We start from the raw sequence: 15647 nt of genomic DNA on the forward strand, positions 1-15647 counted from the left end.
CCACGTTGGTTCCCTTTTATATATGCTTGAAGTTAAACTCTTTTCTCATTGTGAGTTTAGACCTGATCCACTTCAAGTTGCCACTGACTGACTGCAGTGCATTGCTACTGGTTTAAATGCAGGCTAATCCAGTGTTCTCCACAGGCATTTTTAAAGTGGCGCACCGCCACTTTATAATTCTGGCCCGCCACCCTTCCCCTGGCCAAAAAAAATACGTAACTTCATCAGCATGGATGCAAACGGCGCACCTTTTGGCGGATGCCGCCTTTTTCACGGCTGTCTGGGGGACTTGTGTGAATCGTGCAGATCCGATGAGGTTTTTTTTTGGGGGGGGCATTGGAGTGTCTGCTGATTATAATTTCATCAAAGTAAATTCTGTATTAAAATTACTAAATAAGCAAATGCCGTTACAGTCCATCAAACATAGGAAGTATGAGAAGAAAACAGTAAATCAGAAAGCTGCGCACGTAAAGCCAATTACGTAACATACGTTGGACTGATGGAAATCCTTGCGCGTGCAGTGAAGTGCAGCCAGCAGCAGATAATGGCACGCAGCCAATAGAGATCTTGCAGTCACGTGACCGGAAAGTACACAGCTGCCATTTTGTCGGTAAAAAACACCGCTGAATATTGCTGCACTCGTGTACAAATGGATCAATTTCAACCGACGGACTACACGGCTCATTTTTCTAATGAACAGATAACTAGATATATGTCTAAAATAAACGACCTACGGATTAGTGACCCTTATGGCTTACCGGACATAGTTTTCACGACCGTGTCAGTGGATATGGAACTGCCAGAGGTGGAATACCCAGACGTGTATAATTGCCTCATAAACTTTCCCTCGCTGTTCAGTGGTGAAGCACTGCGTGCTTATAAATCTCTGGACAGTTATCTTTACAGAAATTCAGGATTTGTCAGCCCCCCTCAGATGTGGCATCTTGTAAACAAGAAAATAACAATCCTCATTGGACGGGTAAGTCACTTAAGTATTGAGTACTAGTACTGATACTAGATATATCAGTAGTATCTAGTATAGCACTGACCAGCCGATAATAGAATAAGGTAATTCCAGCTGTAATTCCAAATCGTCCGTCTTGTTTACCATGGATCTGGTGTTGGAGAGGTAGAGGCTTGGCAGTGGAGGTTTGAGTGGCTGTTTTCTGAGCTTAGTCAACAGGCCGGCTCTGCCTGCAGCCTCGCTTTTGCTTCCTCTCCCGACGCCGCTTCCTTCACCTGCCAGACCCGATAACAATCCACGGAGACCCCGCTGGTCTTGCTATCTCATCCGGAATGTTGTGCATGCGATGGAAATCGCTACAAACCGTCATTTTCTGCTGGAAACCAATGTCCAGTAAGTCCATACGGTTGTAGTGGATATTGAAGTCCGGTACAGACGAACGAGACACAAAAATACACATAAAAAACGTGCACAGATGGGGAGAGCTTGTAGCCGCAGCCGTTGTAGTAGAATTGTATATAGTAGGGTTTTCCAGAAGAAAAGGTAGAAGCAGAAGTAGAACCAGAATGAAGTAGAAGGCGGAAATATGGCGTTTGACCAAGATGGTGTCTGTTACAATCTGGATCGTCTGTGACGTCACATGCAAGATCTCTATTGGCTTTACGTGCACAGCTTTCTGATTTACTGTTTTCTTCTTATACTTGTACTTCCTATGTTTCATGGACTGTAACGGCATTTGCTTATTTAGTAATTTTTAATACAGGATTTACTTTGATGAAATTATAATCAGACATTCCAATGCCTCCCCCCCCCCCCCCCCAAAAAAAAAAAAAAAAAACTCATCAGATCTGCACGATTCACACAAGTCCCCCAGACAGCCATGAAAAAGGCGGCATCCGCCAAAAGGCATGCCGTTTGCATCCATGATCAGTATACACCAAATAAATCATAAACTATTCGCTTTATTATAATTTTGTAACTATTTAACACGCAGAAGACCATTAAATGAATGCATACGGGGCTACCTGAAGTGGCCACGTGATTGCAATAGAAAAACATCCAGCCGGCTGCATACAGATTGTGACACAGAGCTCTGCAGATTGAGGTCTATCCCTGCGTTACACTACACTGCACCACATTACACTATATTGACACAGTAACGTTGGAAGCTGCAGCTAAATAATTTTTCGGGTGCGCACGCTTGTAGCGTTATTGTGCAACAGTTACGCTTATCTGTCGTCTCTTCTGACCATACACAGTCATCATATAACAGCACACACATTAAGTTCAGGTCTTTTATTTTACGTATCTGTGATTGTGTAGGCGAGAGCTGCATTTTCCCGTTACTTCACTGTGGTGGTTTACTGCAGGACTTCTGAGTTCCTGGGTCAAAGGACCTGAACTACGGAGGCCGGGGTGGCTTTGTAGTGCCAGTCTCGGGCACGTGCACCAGCTCGTGCATTGATTGGAGTGGGTTCACCCAATTAACATTGTAAAAAATGTATGCATTTATTGTAACTGGGTATTTTGTGTATGCATGGGAGTTCATTTATTTTTCTCACACAGAAAAAAATATAATTAATTCAGGGATGCACAACAGGCGCATCAGTCTCAACTGAAATGTCAAATGAGTCTCACATTGACAAAGATGTGTACAGTAAGTGTGTTAATTTTTTGTAAAATGATTTTAACAATGATTTAGCATTTCCTATCCATTTAATTGGCCGGTTTCACTATCAGTCAGCTTCGGGGAACTTCGTCCCCCTGGCTCCCCATCGGGGCACCACCCCTGGACCCCAAACCCCCGCCACCATCTTTTATTTTTGAAAAGTGGAGAACCCTGTAATTCTCAATTTGGAATCCAGTTCTCAAATGACAAGAACATTCTCATTGATACAAATGCATTCATTTTATGAATTTGTACGCATGTGTGTGTTGCAGATGGTGTGTGTCCGAGTGTCAGTAACCCATTGGAGTCGTACCTCATATCTGAACCCCCAGAGGGCATTACGTTCGATGACCCCTCCCTGGAGGTCATTCTGCTATTGAGGGTTCTTCACTCCATCAGCAGATACTGGTTCTACCTCTACGATGTGAGTGTATACTGCACAGGGCCCAAGTACTGGTTTTAATACTCTTGCGTGGCTGCCATCTTTGTAGTAAAGGGATACAGTTGATGCCAAAAGCTTATGTACACCTCGGCTAAAGGTATTCAGTCTCAGTTTTTCACAATCTAAAAATTTCATGTTAAATTTCTTCTAGCAAGTCCATTTGAACCTTGAACAAAAATGATTAGACAGATTTATTGCAGCTTTAATTCACTGTTGGTGAATAATTACCTGACACCAAGTTGACTGTCTTGTTACAGTCTGGAAGACTGAAGAAAATGTTTAGAAGCTTAAGATTGGCCAATTGTCATTAGGAGTTAGAGATTGCAGTTGCAGCGGTAAAGTGGCCTTTTGTAAACCTACCTGTCTGCCCTTGATGCCATGGAAATCCAAGCAACTTGGCCAAGACCTCAGGGAATGAAATGTGCACCTTAACAGGTCCGGATTCTTCTTAGGAACTTGGAAAGCACTTGTAGGTATAATGAACATCTGTACGAACAATTGTCTTCGTCAGCTGTCTATCACTAGCGATGATGACTGCTTCATTAGGATGTCCTGTTGCTCTATCTGAGGCATCCCTTTCCTGCATCTGATCAATAATTCCAGCATTCTTCATGTTCCTCTTCAAGACGTTTTTGTACCTCAGTTTTTATCCTCCTTGTCTCCTCTTTTCTCAGCTCAGTTCTCCGTAGAAAATTGCTTTGGGTGGTCGCGTGTCAGGCATGCTCCAGATGTGTCCAGCCCAACGAAGTTGGAAGGCTGTGATCAGGGCTTCCATGCTTACTGTATTGGCTCGCCTGAGGACTTTTACATCGGGGACCTTGTCCTTCCATCTTATTTTGAGGATTTGACGCAGGTGTCAGATTTGTAGCCTGGTCATTTACTTGAAGTGTTTACGGTAGAGTGTCATGCATTTGGTGGTGTAAAGCAGAGATGGTAATACTGCAACGTTGTTTACTTTCAACTTGGTGGTTCTCTTGATGTCATGGCCAGACGAAAGTTGCTTTTGTAATGCACCGAAGGCTTTGGTGGCAGCTTCAATCCCTGCGGTCTACCTCCAAGTCTGATGAGACACAAACGATTGTATGGTAATATGAAAACCTTGGGACCGCACAGACACTGTTAAGTTCAGGAAACTCCCATGGATGAAGGAATTTTGGTCCAAAAGTTAGTGATATCTAAGCAATAAGACTACACCAAAAGGAACTGGGGAAGGAGTTGGAGGCATCAGGTACCAAAATATCGTCGCTGTCAGTTCAAAACCTGCTATGTGACAATTTAGGTCAAATTGGGTTCTCTATGCTGATTGGTCAATTTTGACCTCGTGCTTCCATTTATGCTAATTAGAAAATGGAAGGACCAGTGGATAATCCAGAAGAGACTAGATTCAATCCCTTTCATGTGATGGGTCCAAATAAACTGTGTGCAATATCAACTATGTGCACCTAGTGGCACACATAGCAGATTCTGCACACAATACTCTTAGTCACTCAGATTGCACATGGGAGGTTTTGCATGTCTAAAACCTTATGTGCAAATATCTGACATGCAGAACCTCTGTGTTCTCAAGGATGATTTTTTTGCAATTTACGCTAATATAATGCTGCAATTAGCTATTTTGATGGATATTTAACTGACCAAGCTAATAATAGAACAAGTAAACTTTTACTGGCTTCTCAGCTTATTTTCAGAGCTTTATTCAGTTTTTTACGTCTCCTGTAAAAAAGGAAAAATGTCACACAGCAGGTTTTGACCTGACAGCGACGATATGTATTTCTACCATTGAGAGTAGTTCTTCACCTTGGCATGAAAAGCTGTTTGAAATGAAGCCCCTACTTTAAGACTGGCACAAAAAATAGACTGCCACAATGACCAGCACTGTATCAAAAAAGGAGAGGATTTTATTCAAAGAGCAGCATCTCAAATGTGAAGGGGGTGGATTGCTGGAAAAGGGACTGGTGTACTTGGCAAAATTTAACAATACCAGGGATGAGGATTTCCGACTTTTTCAGACCAAAATGATCGTTTTTGAGATCGATGTAAATCCGTTGAGAAATTTTCGGGGGGGGATGATTAACGATCTGTGGTCACCTTATAACGCAGACATCCCAAGTCTCCCAGAACTTCCGGGAGTCTCCTGCATATTGATAGAAGTGAGCAAGAGCGTGCGCGCGCAACATTTAAGGTATGCATCACGCATCTTAGAATGTGCGCGTGCGAGGGAGACTGTGTGCAGTGTTGCCAGATATTGCTGACGTTTTCCATCCCAAAATATGTTCAAAACCCGCCAAAATGCACTTAAAACCACCCAATGTGGCAACACTGCCTGTGTGCCTGTTCATGTAGCGCATGCCAGACAAAGAGCATCCTGATTGGGTTACTCAGCAAAATAAGCCAATCAGCTTTCAGTGTGGGCGGGCTTTTATCCCTTTTCTCAAGGACTGACCGGCATAGCAAAGAGAGAGCGCGCGCCCCAAAAAACGTAAGTACAAAACCCACTTCAGCTCAGATTACACAAAAGAATCTCCCTGTCTAATAAGGGTAGAAAATAATGACAGTTTTGCGCGATGTACTGTTTGCAGCAGTGATTTCAGCATTGCCCATGGTGGCTTAAATGATTGTAAAGGGCATGTTGAGGTGAGGAGCGTCATTTCATGTGCATTATAGGTCTACAACAGGCTGTCATGAAAAGACCAAACTTACTGAAGATTTCCGTAAAGTAACAGTGTATGAATATACATCATATATATCAAATACACGTCATATACAAGTGTGTATCTTTTTTTATAAATGAGGTTAGCTTATCTAATGTAGCATGTTGGGGAGAATCATAGTATCATATCTATATTTCTGATAAAATTTTAGGTATGATACCGTGTATAACTCTCCTACTTTATTGCTCATTTCATGGGGGGGGAATTGCTGGGATGTGCCGCGCGGGAGCGTCTGCCCACATTTTTTTAGGCCGAGATGAACTTATAGTTTTTGATTTAAAAAAAATTTTCCAATATGTAATGCCTATTGTACATGCCTGTTCTTTAACTCAAAATCATCTCGATCTTCAAATTGACCGTATGGTGTATGCATTACATTACACAACATCCTTTCCAGATAAAACCTAGTTAGTACACACAACAGTTGAAAGGGAAGTGATAAGTGATGTTGAATGTTGCCTGCTTAATATGCAAGAGCTCCTGCTACCATGATAACATCAGAAGAAAGCTTCAGAGAATTATATGACAGAACTTTTTTCTGGTTTGCACTTCATTGTAAAGGATTAGAGTATTCAAAGACATGAATAGCAAAAATGCAGAAATATAATACTGTAGAGCTCGTTTATATTAAAAGGTGCATTGATTTTTTGAAATCATCAAATGTGAATTGATTAAAAACAAGTCTCTTGTACCATATTAATCATTTTCACCTGGTAGTCCACCAAGAAGGGGAATTTATTTCCAAATACATTGCAACTTTTTGCTGATAAAATTAATGGTTTTGGGGTAAAAAAAAAAAAAAAAAGCCAAAAATCATTAGCCCCTGGGCCCCGCCCTGGTTTTTTCAGACTTTTTAAATATTTTTCATTCTCATCCCTGCAATACTCTTTCTTCATGATCTCTGGAAATACTGAAGTAACGCCTCAAGACATCACCCACCAAGTTAAAACTTGGCCAGAATGGAGTCTTCTAGCAGGAAAATGGTCTTAAAGGAGATATGCAGAACTTTGTGTTTAAATAAATTTGAGTGGATAGTATCTCCATCCTTGACTCTTGTATGCTGCATAAATGGGAATAAAAAATATTTTTAATAGTTAAAATCGACCGCAAAGTTAGCATTTGAGCTGCCCCGCTGAGTCAGCCAGCCCTGAGTGCGTGACGTCATAGTGGTAACCGGTTTTAAGGCCGAGGCCTTTGACAACTATAGACCAAAGTCATATAAATAAAAATTTATGGTGAAAGTAAGAAATACCGTTACCGACTTGCTCAACTAAGACTGATTTGACTGTGGGTTGACTCTCATTAAAACAGGATAGGTGTTATAACTTATGCAACATACCTGGATATGCATACATTTTCACTGATAAAACGTAAAAGGCTAATTAAATAATCAGATGAACTGAGATAATCACATTCTGAAGCAAATTAAATAATCTTATACCGGTAACTTAAACACACAATACAAGTTACAAGCATTAATCTAAATGCAGGTAAACAACAAGTGGTGGTGTTTTTGTTGTTTTGTATCCAAATGAGAGTCGCAGCTTACCCGTCTATGTCCTCGCTTCTTGAAGGCTGATCTTGTGGCCGATTGTTTTGAAACGATCTGACTTTCAGTGGTTCGTTCAGTTCTCTGTTCATTTGCTTCCACATAAGGGCGAGATATTGCTGCTGAGGCAAGCATATCCAGCGGAGAAATAAGACTGCTGGTCCACTCATTCTCCATTTTTTCCATACTGAGTACTCCGCCATTACTGCTTGGCTCAGGCAATTACTAAAACCCGGGACGGGATGAGACGTCACCGGATTTAGCAACAACCGCGGGGAGGTCACTGCCCGAGCGATAATGTGTCCCATTCCGTCCCGGGTTTTAGCAACAACCCTCGGCTCACGCTCCAGGAGAACTGGTGCAACTGAACTTACTTTCCTTTTCCTGTAGTTTTGTTTTCCTTTAACTGTTGGTACTGCACCCTCCTTCAGTATGGGTTTATAGCCAACACTCCTCAACAGATCAGAGGTCTCATACGAGTCTTGGGTAAAATATGCAGAGCAGAGGAGAGACCACTTCGTAGGTGCCCAATATGCCCGTGAACAACTTGCAAAAGCATCCAAATCTTTGCAGTTTGAACATTCTTGGGCCATGAATGCAATGTAAATCCACCTTCTCTCGTGTTGCTGCACCCGCCAGCCATCTACGTGGCATGGCGATAAATTAGCTCAAAACGGAGGATTGGAGTTGCATTCGGCTGTGTTTTAGTATAGCAGAAATGGCGATGAGACCGATTAGACTTCCTGCTGTGACGTTACGGATGTCAAGGTCATTCACTCAGACCGCTACCTATATGAGTCACTGTAATTGTAAAAAATTACTATATTAGACTTATTGTTAATGCTTAAAACTATTCCTATGCCATTCTTGAGGTCTCAAGGCATTTATAAACAAAAAGTGAGGCCATGGTTCTGCGAATCTCTTTTAAGCGTTCCTCCAAAGTTGTAACAAAATGGCTGAAAGACAAGGTGAAACTTGGAGTGGCCATCAAAAAATCTTGGTCGGTCTGTCTGAATATTCTCATTCATCCAGGTCATTGTCACCTTAAGAAAATTTAATCAAACACAACTGGACTTGGTTTTAAGTCTCTGAAGACGTTTCACCGCTCATCCAAGAGGCTTCTTCAGTTCATTTCATCAGCTTGTCTGACTAGACTGGGCTAGTCTGACCAGCTGGTGCAAGTACCCGGGTATTTAATATCTGTGGAGTCGTTATCAAGGCCACTGATGTCACTCAGTGCGTTTTACATGCACATAGAGAAAATCGAATTTCTGCCGTAGCTCGACTGAAATCGAAGTTCTAAATGCCATGAAAACACCTTAGCTCGGCTGAAATCGAACCAAACTGGATTTCCCGTAATCGAGCTACGCGACCGAGATTATGCGATTGTAGCGGAGCTACTTAGTGCATGTAAACCCTATCGAGCTATGTAGTCGAGCTACTTACTTCAGCACTGCCCCTTCTGGGAGTGACGAGACCACAAGCGGTTCAACAAGTGCTGAGCTGCTTCATTGTTATCCATCTTCTCTCTCTCGATGTTGCTGTCCTCGTCGTCGTTCTTGTGAACACGGAACTGATAACTTTTGTTTATACTCTTGAATAGCTCTTCTTCATGATGACAACCGGAAGTGTACCAACACGATGGGGCGTGTAGCGCCACCTGTGGCTCGGGTGCACAATGTACCTCACACAATAGCTCGATTTCCTTGTGTGCATGTAGGATTGGATTTCTCTGGCACCCCTGCTGGGACCCTTAGCTCGATTACCGACAGTAGCTCGATTTGGATGTGCATGTAAACGCACTGTTTCTTTAGTGCTCCAGGGTGTGGTAAAGTCTTTGGAATCAACTTTGTGCTCCATTCTGTTTAATGACAGTCATTTGGGGTCGTTAGAGTTGCTAGAGTCACATAAGGCCATTTGTGAACTGTTGTTCTTGGAGGCTAAGGTGTGAAATCTCATGGGTAGGGATGAAAGGACAGCACTGTAAGTGGGAGATAGGTGGTGTCATAGACCTCCTTTGTTGAGGGATGGTTTTTCCAATTTCACATAGATGGCTTCCTTTACTCCTCTTTCAAGCCATCTGTCCTCCCTGTTCAAAATGTGTACGTTGCTATCCTCAAAGGAGTGTGCCTTCTCCTTTAGGTGTAAATGGACAGCAAAGTCTTGGCCTGAAGAGCTGGCCCTCCTGTGTTGGGCCATACCGTAAATCCTCTAATATAGGTCGGGGCCTTTATTTCACTCAAGTGCATCTTGGTCCAGGCCATTATTGGAAGGAGGCCAGAATTAGAGGCAGGCCTCTATTTCTATTTGAGCAAAACAGACTACCAGTGGAATGAATAAAAACGAGATTTTGTGTCTATTTGAACCTATAAAATAGGTTGATGCTTGGTTGCCTGGTTACCACCAGACCTACCGGTAATCACAATCAGGGGCGCCTGCAGGGTTGAACTGTAAGGTACGCACTAGCGGTGTAGCCCCCCCCCCCAAAAAAAAAAAAAGCTTGCGTGCTGCAGTTTCTATGAAGAGTTGATCTATAGGCTTATACACAAAACAACGATAGAACTTTAACTTGAAATTGAACAATAGCCTTCCATGAACACAGGCTGATATTTGAACAACATATGTGAACTACACACGACAATAAACAATAAACTCTTTATAGCCTCGATTAGAATCGAGTGAACTTGCTCAGCACTACTGCACGCACAACTCTGACACGCACTGTAGCGCAACGTGGGGTGCATAGACTCGCTGAAAAACTCCTTGGGTATTTTTCTGAGTTTACCGAAAATCAGAGTAGAAGGAGCCACCCACCCTCTGTCTGGTTTGAAGCGGTTCTGTAGGACATTGAGCTTTACAGAGTCCGGTGCACATTTTAAGGCATCTGGTTGAAGTTTACCTATGTCTGATAAATCTGATGTCAGTGATAGCGGGCTGACTCGTGGCTCATTAGTAAAGCTATCTGATGGCTCATTTGTCAGCAAGGTGGAGCAACCATCTACTTCTGATCGTAAGGGACATGGGGGAGATGTAGGTGTTCTTATATGAAATTCACTGGATGTATGGCTAGTTTCAAACTCAGAGGTAGATGAAGGCAATTCCCTCAAAGGAACTGAGCTAGCATCCAGCTGCAGCGTACTGCTGCTTGGTTGCGGAGGAGTGGAAGCTGCCGGTGCCGTGTTACTAGCTGATACTGGAGAGGACTGGCAAGCAGATGACACCCCTGGATCACTGCTTTTGGACTTTTTCGTAAAAGTCTGAAACAAGCTCGTTTGTTTCAGGGTTCGTTTACTCATTTTTGACTCGCTTCTCAATAAATTCTCGCACAAGCTCTGACTACTGACGATTGTCTGTCTCCGTTTCTCAAAACTGGAGAGAATCTCAGTGGTGCAAGAAAAGTATATCTGCATTGACCAATGAGCTTTCTTGGTCACGCACACCCCGCCCACTCCTGAAGCACACAAATGCGCCGGCACGCACACGTCTCTCTCTCTCTCTCTCTCTCTCTCTCTCTCTCTCTCTCTCTCTCAAATTATGTTGCATTGCCAAAGCATTCAGGTAACAATTATAATTTAAAAAAATATCTCTCTCCCCAAGGTACGCCTAGTGCGTACGGCCATACGCCTGGCGGCGCCACTGATCACAATTGTCTTTCAGATCGGAACGATTGTGTAAGGCTACTATGATCTCAGAAACATCGTTGGTTATAGCCCCGGCCTGTATTAGAGTCCGGCCATTATTTACCTCCTCCGACAGCGAGACCGGCCAATATTAGAGTCCCGGCCAGTAATGGAATACAGGCCAGTATTAGAGGATTTACTGTACGTTTGTTTAGTTTCACTTTTGCTGTGTTCACACTTATACCAGTACGAAAGTGGTATAACTGTATCGATACAAAGTATACCGGTACAGTTTAGTGCATCTGTCCACACTAGCGAGAAATGTTTGCGGTTTTCTTTCACGCAAGTTGAAATGCGTGTGCACGAAATGTTTCCGTGGTTACCGAGTAACTTCCTTCCGAGAATATGGCGGATGAAACAACGTGTGTGTGCTTTTTGTTGTCAGTGTACAGTCTGTATTTCTGGTGGTCGTTTATTCAGTCGAATTGTATAAAATGCGCGAGGCAGTTGAGAAAGAAACAAAGAAAACGAATCTCTCTTTCCCCCTCACTCCCTCCCCCTCTCCCTTTCTCCCCCCTTTCTTTGCTCCATGTAGCTCCATGGTCGTTTTGAGCCATTTTGACGTTTTATTTACAGCTGGAAAGCACGGGCGTATTGTATTGTGTGAATAACCCGGAAGACGTAGGAATGGTTCATTGTGCATGCGCATTATATTTGTATCAATACAGAGCTGCTTCATCTGTCCACACTACAGCAAAGCGCTACAGTACCGATACTGTACCGGTATGAAACCCATACATTTGTGGGTTTCGTACCGATACAGTTATACCGCTACAGTACCGGTATAGTTGCTAGTGTGGACAGGTGTTGCGGTACGAAAGTGGTTTCGTATCTGTACAAAATCCCTGGTGTGGACAGGGTATAATGTACAGGTTCGAGCATTCCTCGCAGCATTGGACAGCATACACCAGGTTGCTTTTCTGGGTGTGTGGTTTCTTTGGAGTGGACTAGTCTTTGGAGTGTATTACTTTTGTTTGAAAAATACAGGGATGCAGTACTTGTTAAAGATCCTCCTGAATTTCTCAGATACTCCAGACACATACGGGATAACAGTGCTCTTGTGCTTATGCTTCTCATCCACTGTGTTGGTGTTCTGTCTGGAACGTGTCGCCGTTTTCATTAGTACACCCCAAAGACCCCTGAGAGTTTGTAGCTGAGTGGAGTGGACAACGAAATTTGTGTCTCCATATAAGCGAGATGGGTTTTTAATCCAGCGCTTACCTTTTTAAAAATAACATGGGATTGTTTATGAACTCGCTTTACACTCCTCATGAGCTCCATCTTTAGGCAGTGCCTGGATTTAAATGTTGTATATTAGATATTAATATCCATTGTATTATGTTGTATGAACATTAACACAGTGTTGGAATATTGTTGGCTCACCATCAGGTTTGCGTCTAACGTGACTTATGTCGCCCAAGAGCTTGGCCTCTAAATTCCTTTCAAAGCAGTCAGGCTCAAAATGGTCCCTGCAAACAACAGGATTTCTTTCAAAGGAGAGCGTTTCTGAAGTGTGACCTGTTCCCAAGTTGTGTAGCCACTGTTTAGCAAGTTGTTTACGTTGCTCAGTTGTCGGTAATAGAACATGGAAAAAAAATGCTTTCCCTTATCACGTGTATTATTTTTGCAACCATAGGCTTTGCACTCTGCTATTTTTCAATTGTTTTGTACATTGCTGTGTCAGGAGCAGCGAGCCAATCAAATGTAAAGTGTGTAATATTTCTAGCCTATGCTTTTTTTTTGCTGCATGGACCCTTTAAAACACACACACACACACACACACACACACACACTCTCTCTCTCTCTGTGTGTGTGTGTGTATGTATATATATATATATATATATATATATATATATATATATATATATATATATAGTTGTGCTCAAAATAATAGCAGTGCCTTTAAAAAGGCGAGTAAATGTCAAAATTCTTCAAATAAATTGTACTTTAATGAACACAAATGCATTGGGCATACTGCACATTCTATTTCAAAGCAAGAAAATTGGAAAAAGTAATTACATTTCATAATATTTCACAGAAAGTCAAGAAATGTAATGTTCATAAAAATAGCAGTGTTGATATCTTTCTTTGGAAACTCAAAAATGTACCATACAAACTAAGAAATTCTTGAAAATTCAACTTTGCTGAGTATCCTAAACTAATATTTTGTTGCATAACCATGGTTTCTGATAACTGCTTCGCATCTGTGGTGCATGGAGTCGACCAGCTTCTGGCAACGGTCAACAGGTATTGCAGCCCAGGTCAATTGTACTATGTTCCACAATTCCTCTGCATTTCTTGCTTTTGCCTCATGAACAGCATTTTTTATGTCAGCCCACAAGTTTTCTATAAGATTGAGGTCCGGGGATTGTGCTGGCCACTCCATTAGTTGGATGCTGTTTGTCTGGAACCATGATTTTGCTCGCTTGCTGGTGTGTTTGGGGTCATTATCTTGTTGAAACACCCACTTCAAAGGCATTTCCTCTTCAGCATATGGCAACATGACTTCTTCCAGTATCCTGATGTACTCAAACTGATCCATGATCCCTGGTATGCGGTAAATAGGACCAACACCGTAGTATGAAAAACATCCCCATATCATGATGCTTGCACCACCATGCTTAACAGTCTTCACTGTGTACTGTGGCTTGAATTCTGTGTTTGCAGGACGTCTGACAAACTGTCTGTGACCCTTAGACCCAAAAAGAACAATCTTACTTTCATCTGTCCACAAAATATTACGCCATTTCTTTTCAGGCCAGTCAATGTGTTTTTTGGCAAATTGTAGCCGCTTCAGCACGTCTTTTCTTTAACAATGGGACTTTGCAGGGGCTTCTTGCTGGTAGATTGGCTTCACGTAGACGTCGTCTGATTGTACCAGTACTCACAGGCAAGTTTAGATCTTCTTTGATCCACCTGGAGCTGATCATTGGCTGAACCTTTGCCAGTTTGGTTATTCTCCGATCCATTTGAGAAGTTGTTTTTCTTTTTCTTCCTCGTCTTTCTGGTTTTGGCTGCCATTTTAAAGCATTTGATATCATTTTAGCTGAACAGCCTGTAAGTTTCTGCACTTCTTTGTAGGTTTTCCCCTCTTTTATCCATTTCTTGATTAAAAGCCGCTCTTCATCAGAACAGTGTCTTGAACGACCCATTTTACTTGGTTTTTCAGGACCAATGCAGGACAGCCAGCATATGCAATGTCAGTTGCCTTGATCCTTAAATAAGGATCACTTGTTAACACCTTTTTTTTTCACAAAATCAATGCCCTCCCTAATTGAACTCACCACTGCTATTTTTTTGAACACACCCCTTTCAGCTAATCATTCAATTTCACAGAATCAGTAGCATGCATGGCAGGCCTGTTGGGTCTGTTGGTTTTCTATACCTTTACTATACCCTCCAGAAACTTGCTTGCGGTGTAAAGGTTGAAATTTTAACAAAAACAGTGATTTATCTTGCTACTGTTGAGGGACTGCTATTATTTTGAACATAACTATAATATATATATAATTATCTCTAGCTGCTTTATCCTGTTCTGCACGGTCGCAGGCAAGCTGGAGCCTATCCCAGCTGACTACGGGTGAAAGGCGGGGTACACCCTGGACAAGTCGCCAGGTCATCTCATGCCCCTTTTCCACCAAAGCAGTTCCAGGGCTGGTTCGGGGCCAGTGCTTAGTTTGGAACTGGGTTTTCTGTTTCCACTGACAAAGAACTGGCTCTGGGGCCAGAAAAACCAGTTCCAGGCTAGCACCAACTCTCTGCTGGGCCAGAGGAAAGAACCGCTTACGTCAGCGGGGGGGCGGAGTTGTTAAGACCAACAACAATAACAAGACCGCGAAAGATCGCCATTTTTAAGCGACGAGAAGCAGCAGCTGTACAAACGTGAAGTCATTTATTATTATTGTTGTTGTTGCTGCTGCTTCTGTGTTGTTTTTGCTTCGATATTCGCGCCAAGGTTTATGCAAACGTAGCGACGTAACTGACGTATACAGCGACATAATGACGTGTCTCCTCTTAGCACCGCAAGCTATGGAAAAGCAAACTGGTTCTCAGCTGGCTTGCGAGTTGAACAAGTTGTGAACCAGCACCAGCACTGGCCCCGAACCAGCCCTGGAACTGATTTGGTGGAAAAGGGGTAACAGGGCTGACACATAGACACAGGCAACCATTCACACCTACGGCCAATTTAGAGTCACCAGTTAACCTAACCTGCATGTCTTTGGACTGTGGGGGAAACTGGAGCACCCGGAGGAAACCCACGTGGACACAGGGAGAACATGCAAACTCCACACAGAAAGGCCCTCGCCAGCCACGGGGCTTGAACCCGGACCTTCTTGCTGTGAGGCGACAGCGCTAACCACTACACCACCGTGCCACCATATATATAAAATTTTATTTATTTATATATACAGTGGTGCTTGAAAGTTTGTGAACCCTTTAGAATTTTTGATATTTCTGCATAAATATGAGCTAAAACATCAGATTTTCACACAAGTCCTGAAAGTAGATAAAGAGAACCCAGTTAAACAAATGAGACAAAAATATTATACTTGGTCATTTATTTATTGAGGAAAATGATCCAATATTACATATCTGTGAGTGGCAAAAGTATGTGAACCTCTAGGATTGGCA

The 15647-nt window shown here is 42.6% G+C and overlaps 1 protein-coding gene across 6 annotated transcripts in view; it reads left to right on the forward strand.

Moving 5' to 3' along the window:
* trip12 (thyroid hormone receptor interactor 12) overlaps window positions 1–15647 on the forward strand; it is a 167863-nt gene that overhangs the window by 131617 nt on the left and 20599 nt on the right. For all 6 annotated transcript variants that reach the window (XM_060923554.1, XM_060923558.1, XM_060923555.1 and 3 more), the window contains one exon: window positions 2906–3057. In XM_060923554.1, coding sequence (XP_060779537.1) covers window positions 2906–3057 — 152 coding nt within the window. The remainder of the gene's footprint in view (window positions 1–2905; window positions 3058–15647) is intronic.

The sequence above is a fragment of the Neoarius graeffei genome, chromosome 6 (genome assembly GCF_027579695.1).
Source record: "Neoarius graeffei isolate fNeoGra1 chromosome 6, fNeoGra1.pri, whole genome shotgun sequence".
Classification (NCBI taxonomy): Eukaryota; Metazoa; Chordata; class Actinopteri; order Siluriformes; family Ariidae; genus Neoarius; species Neoarius graeffei.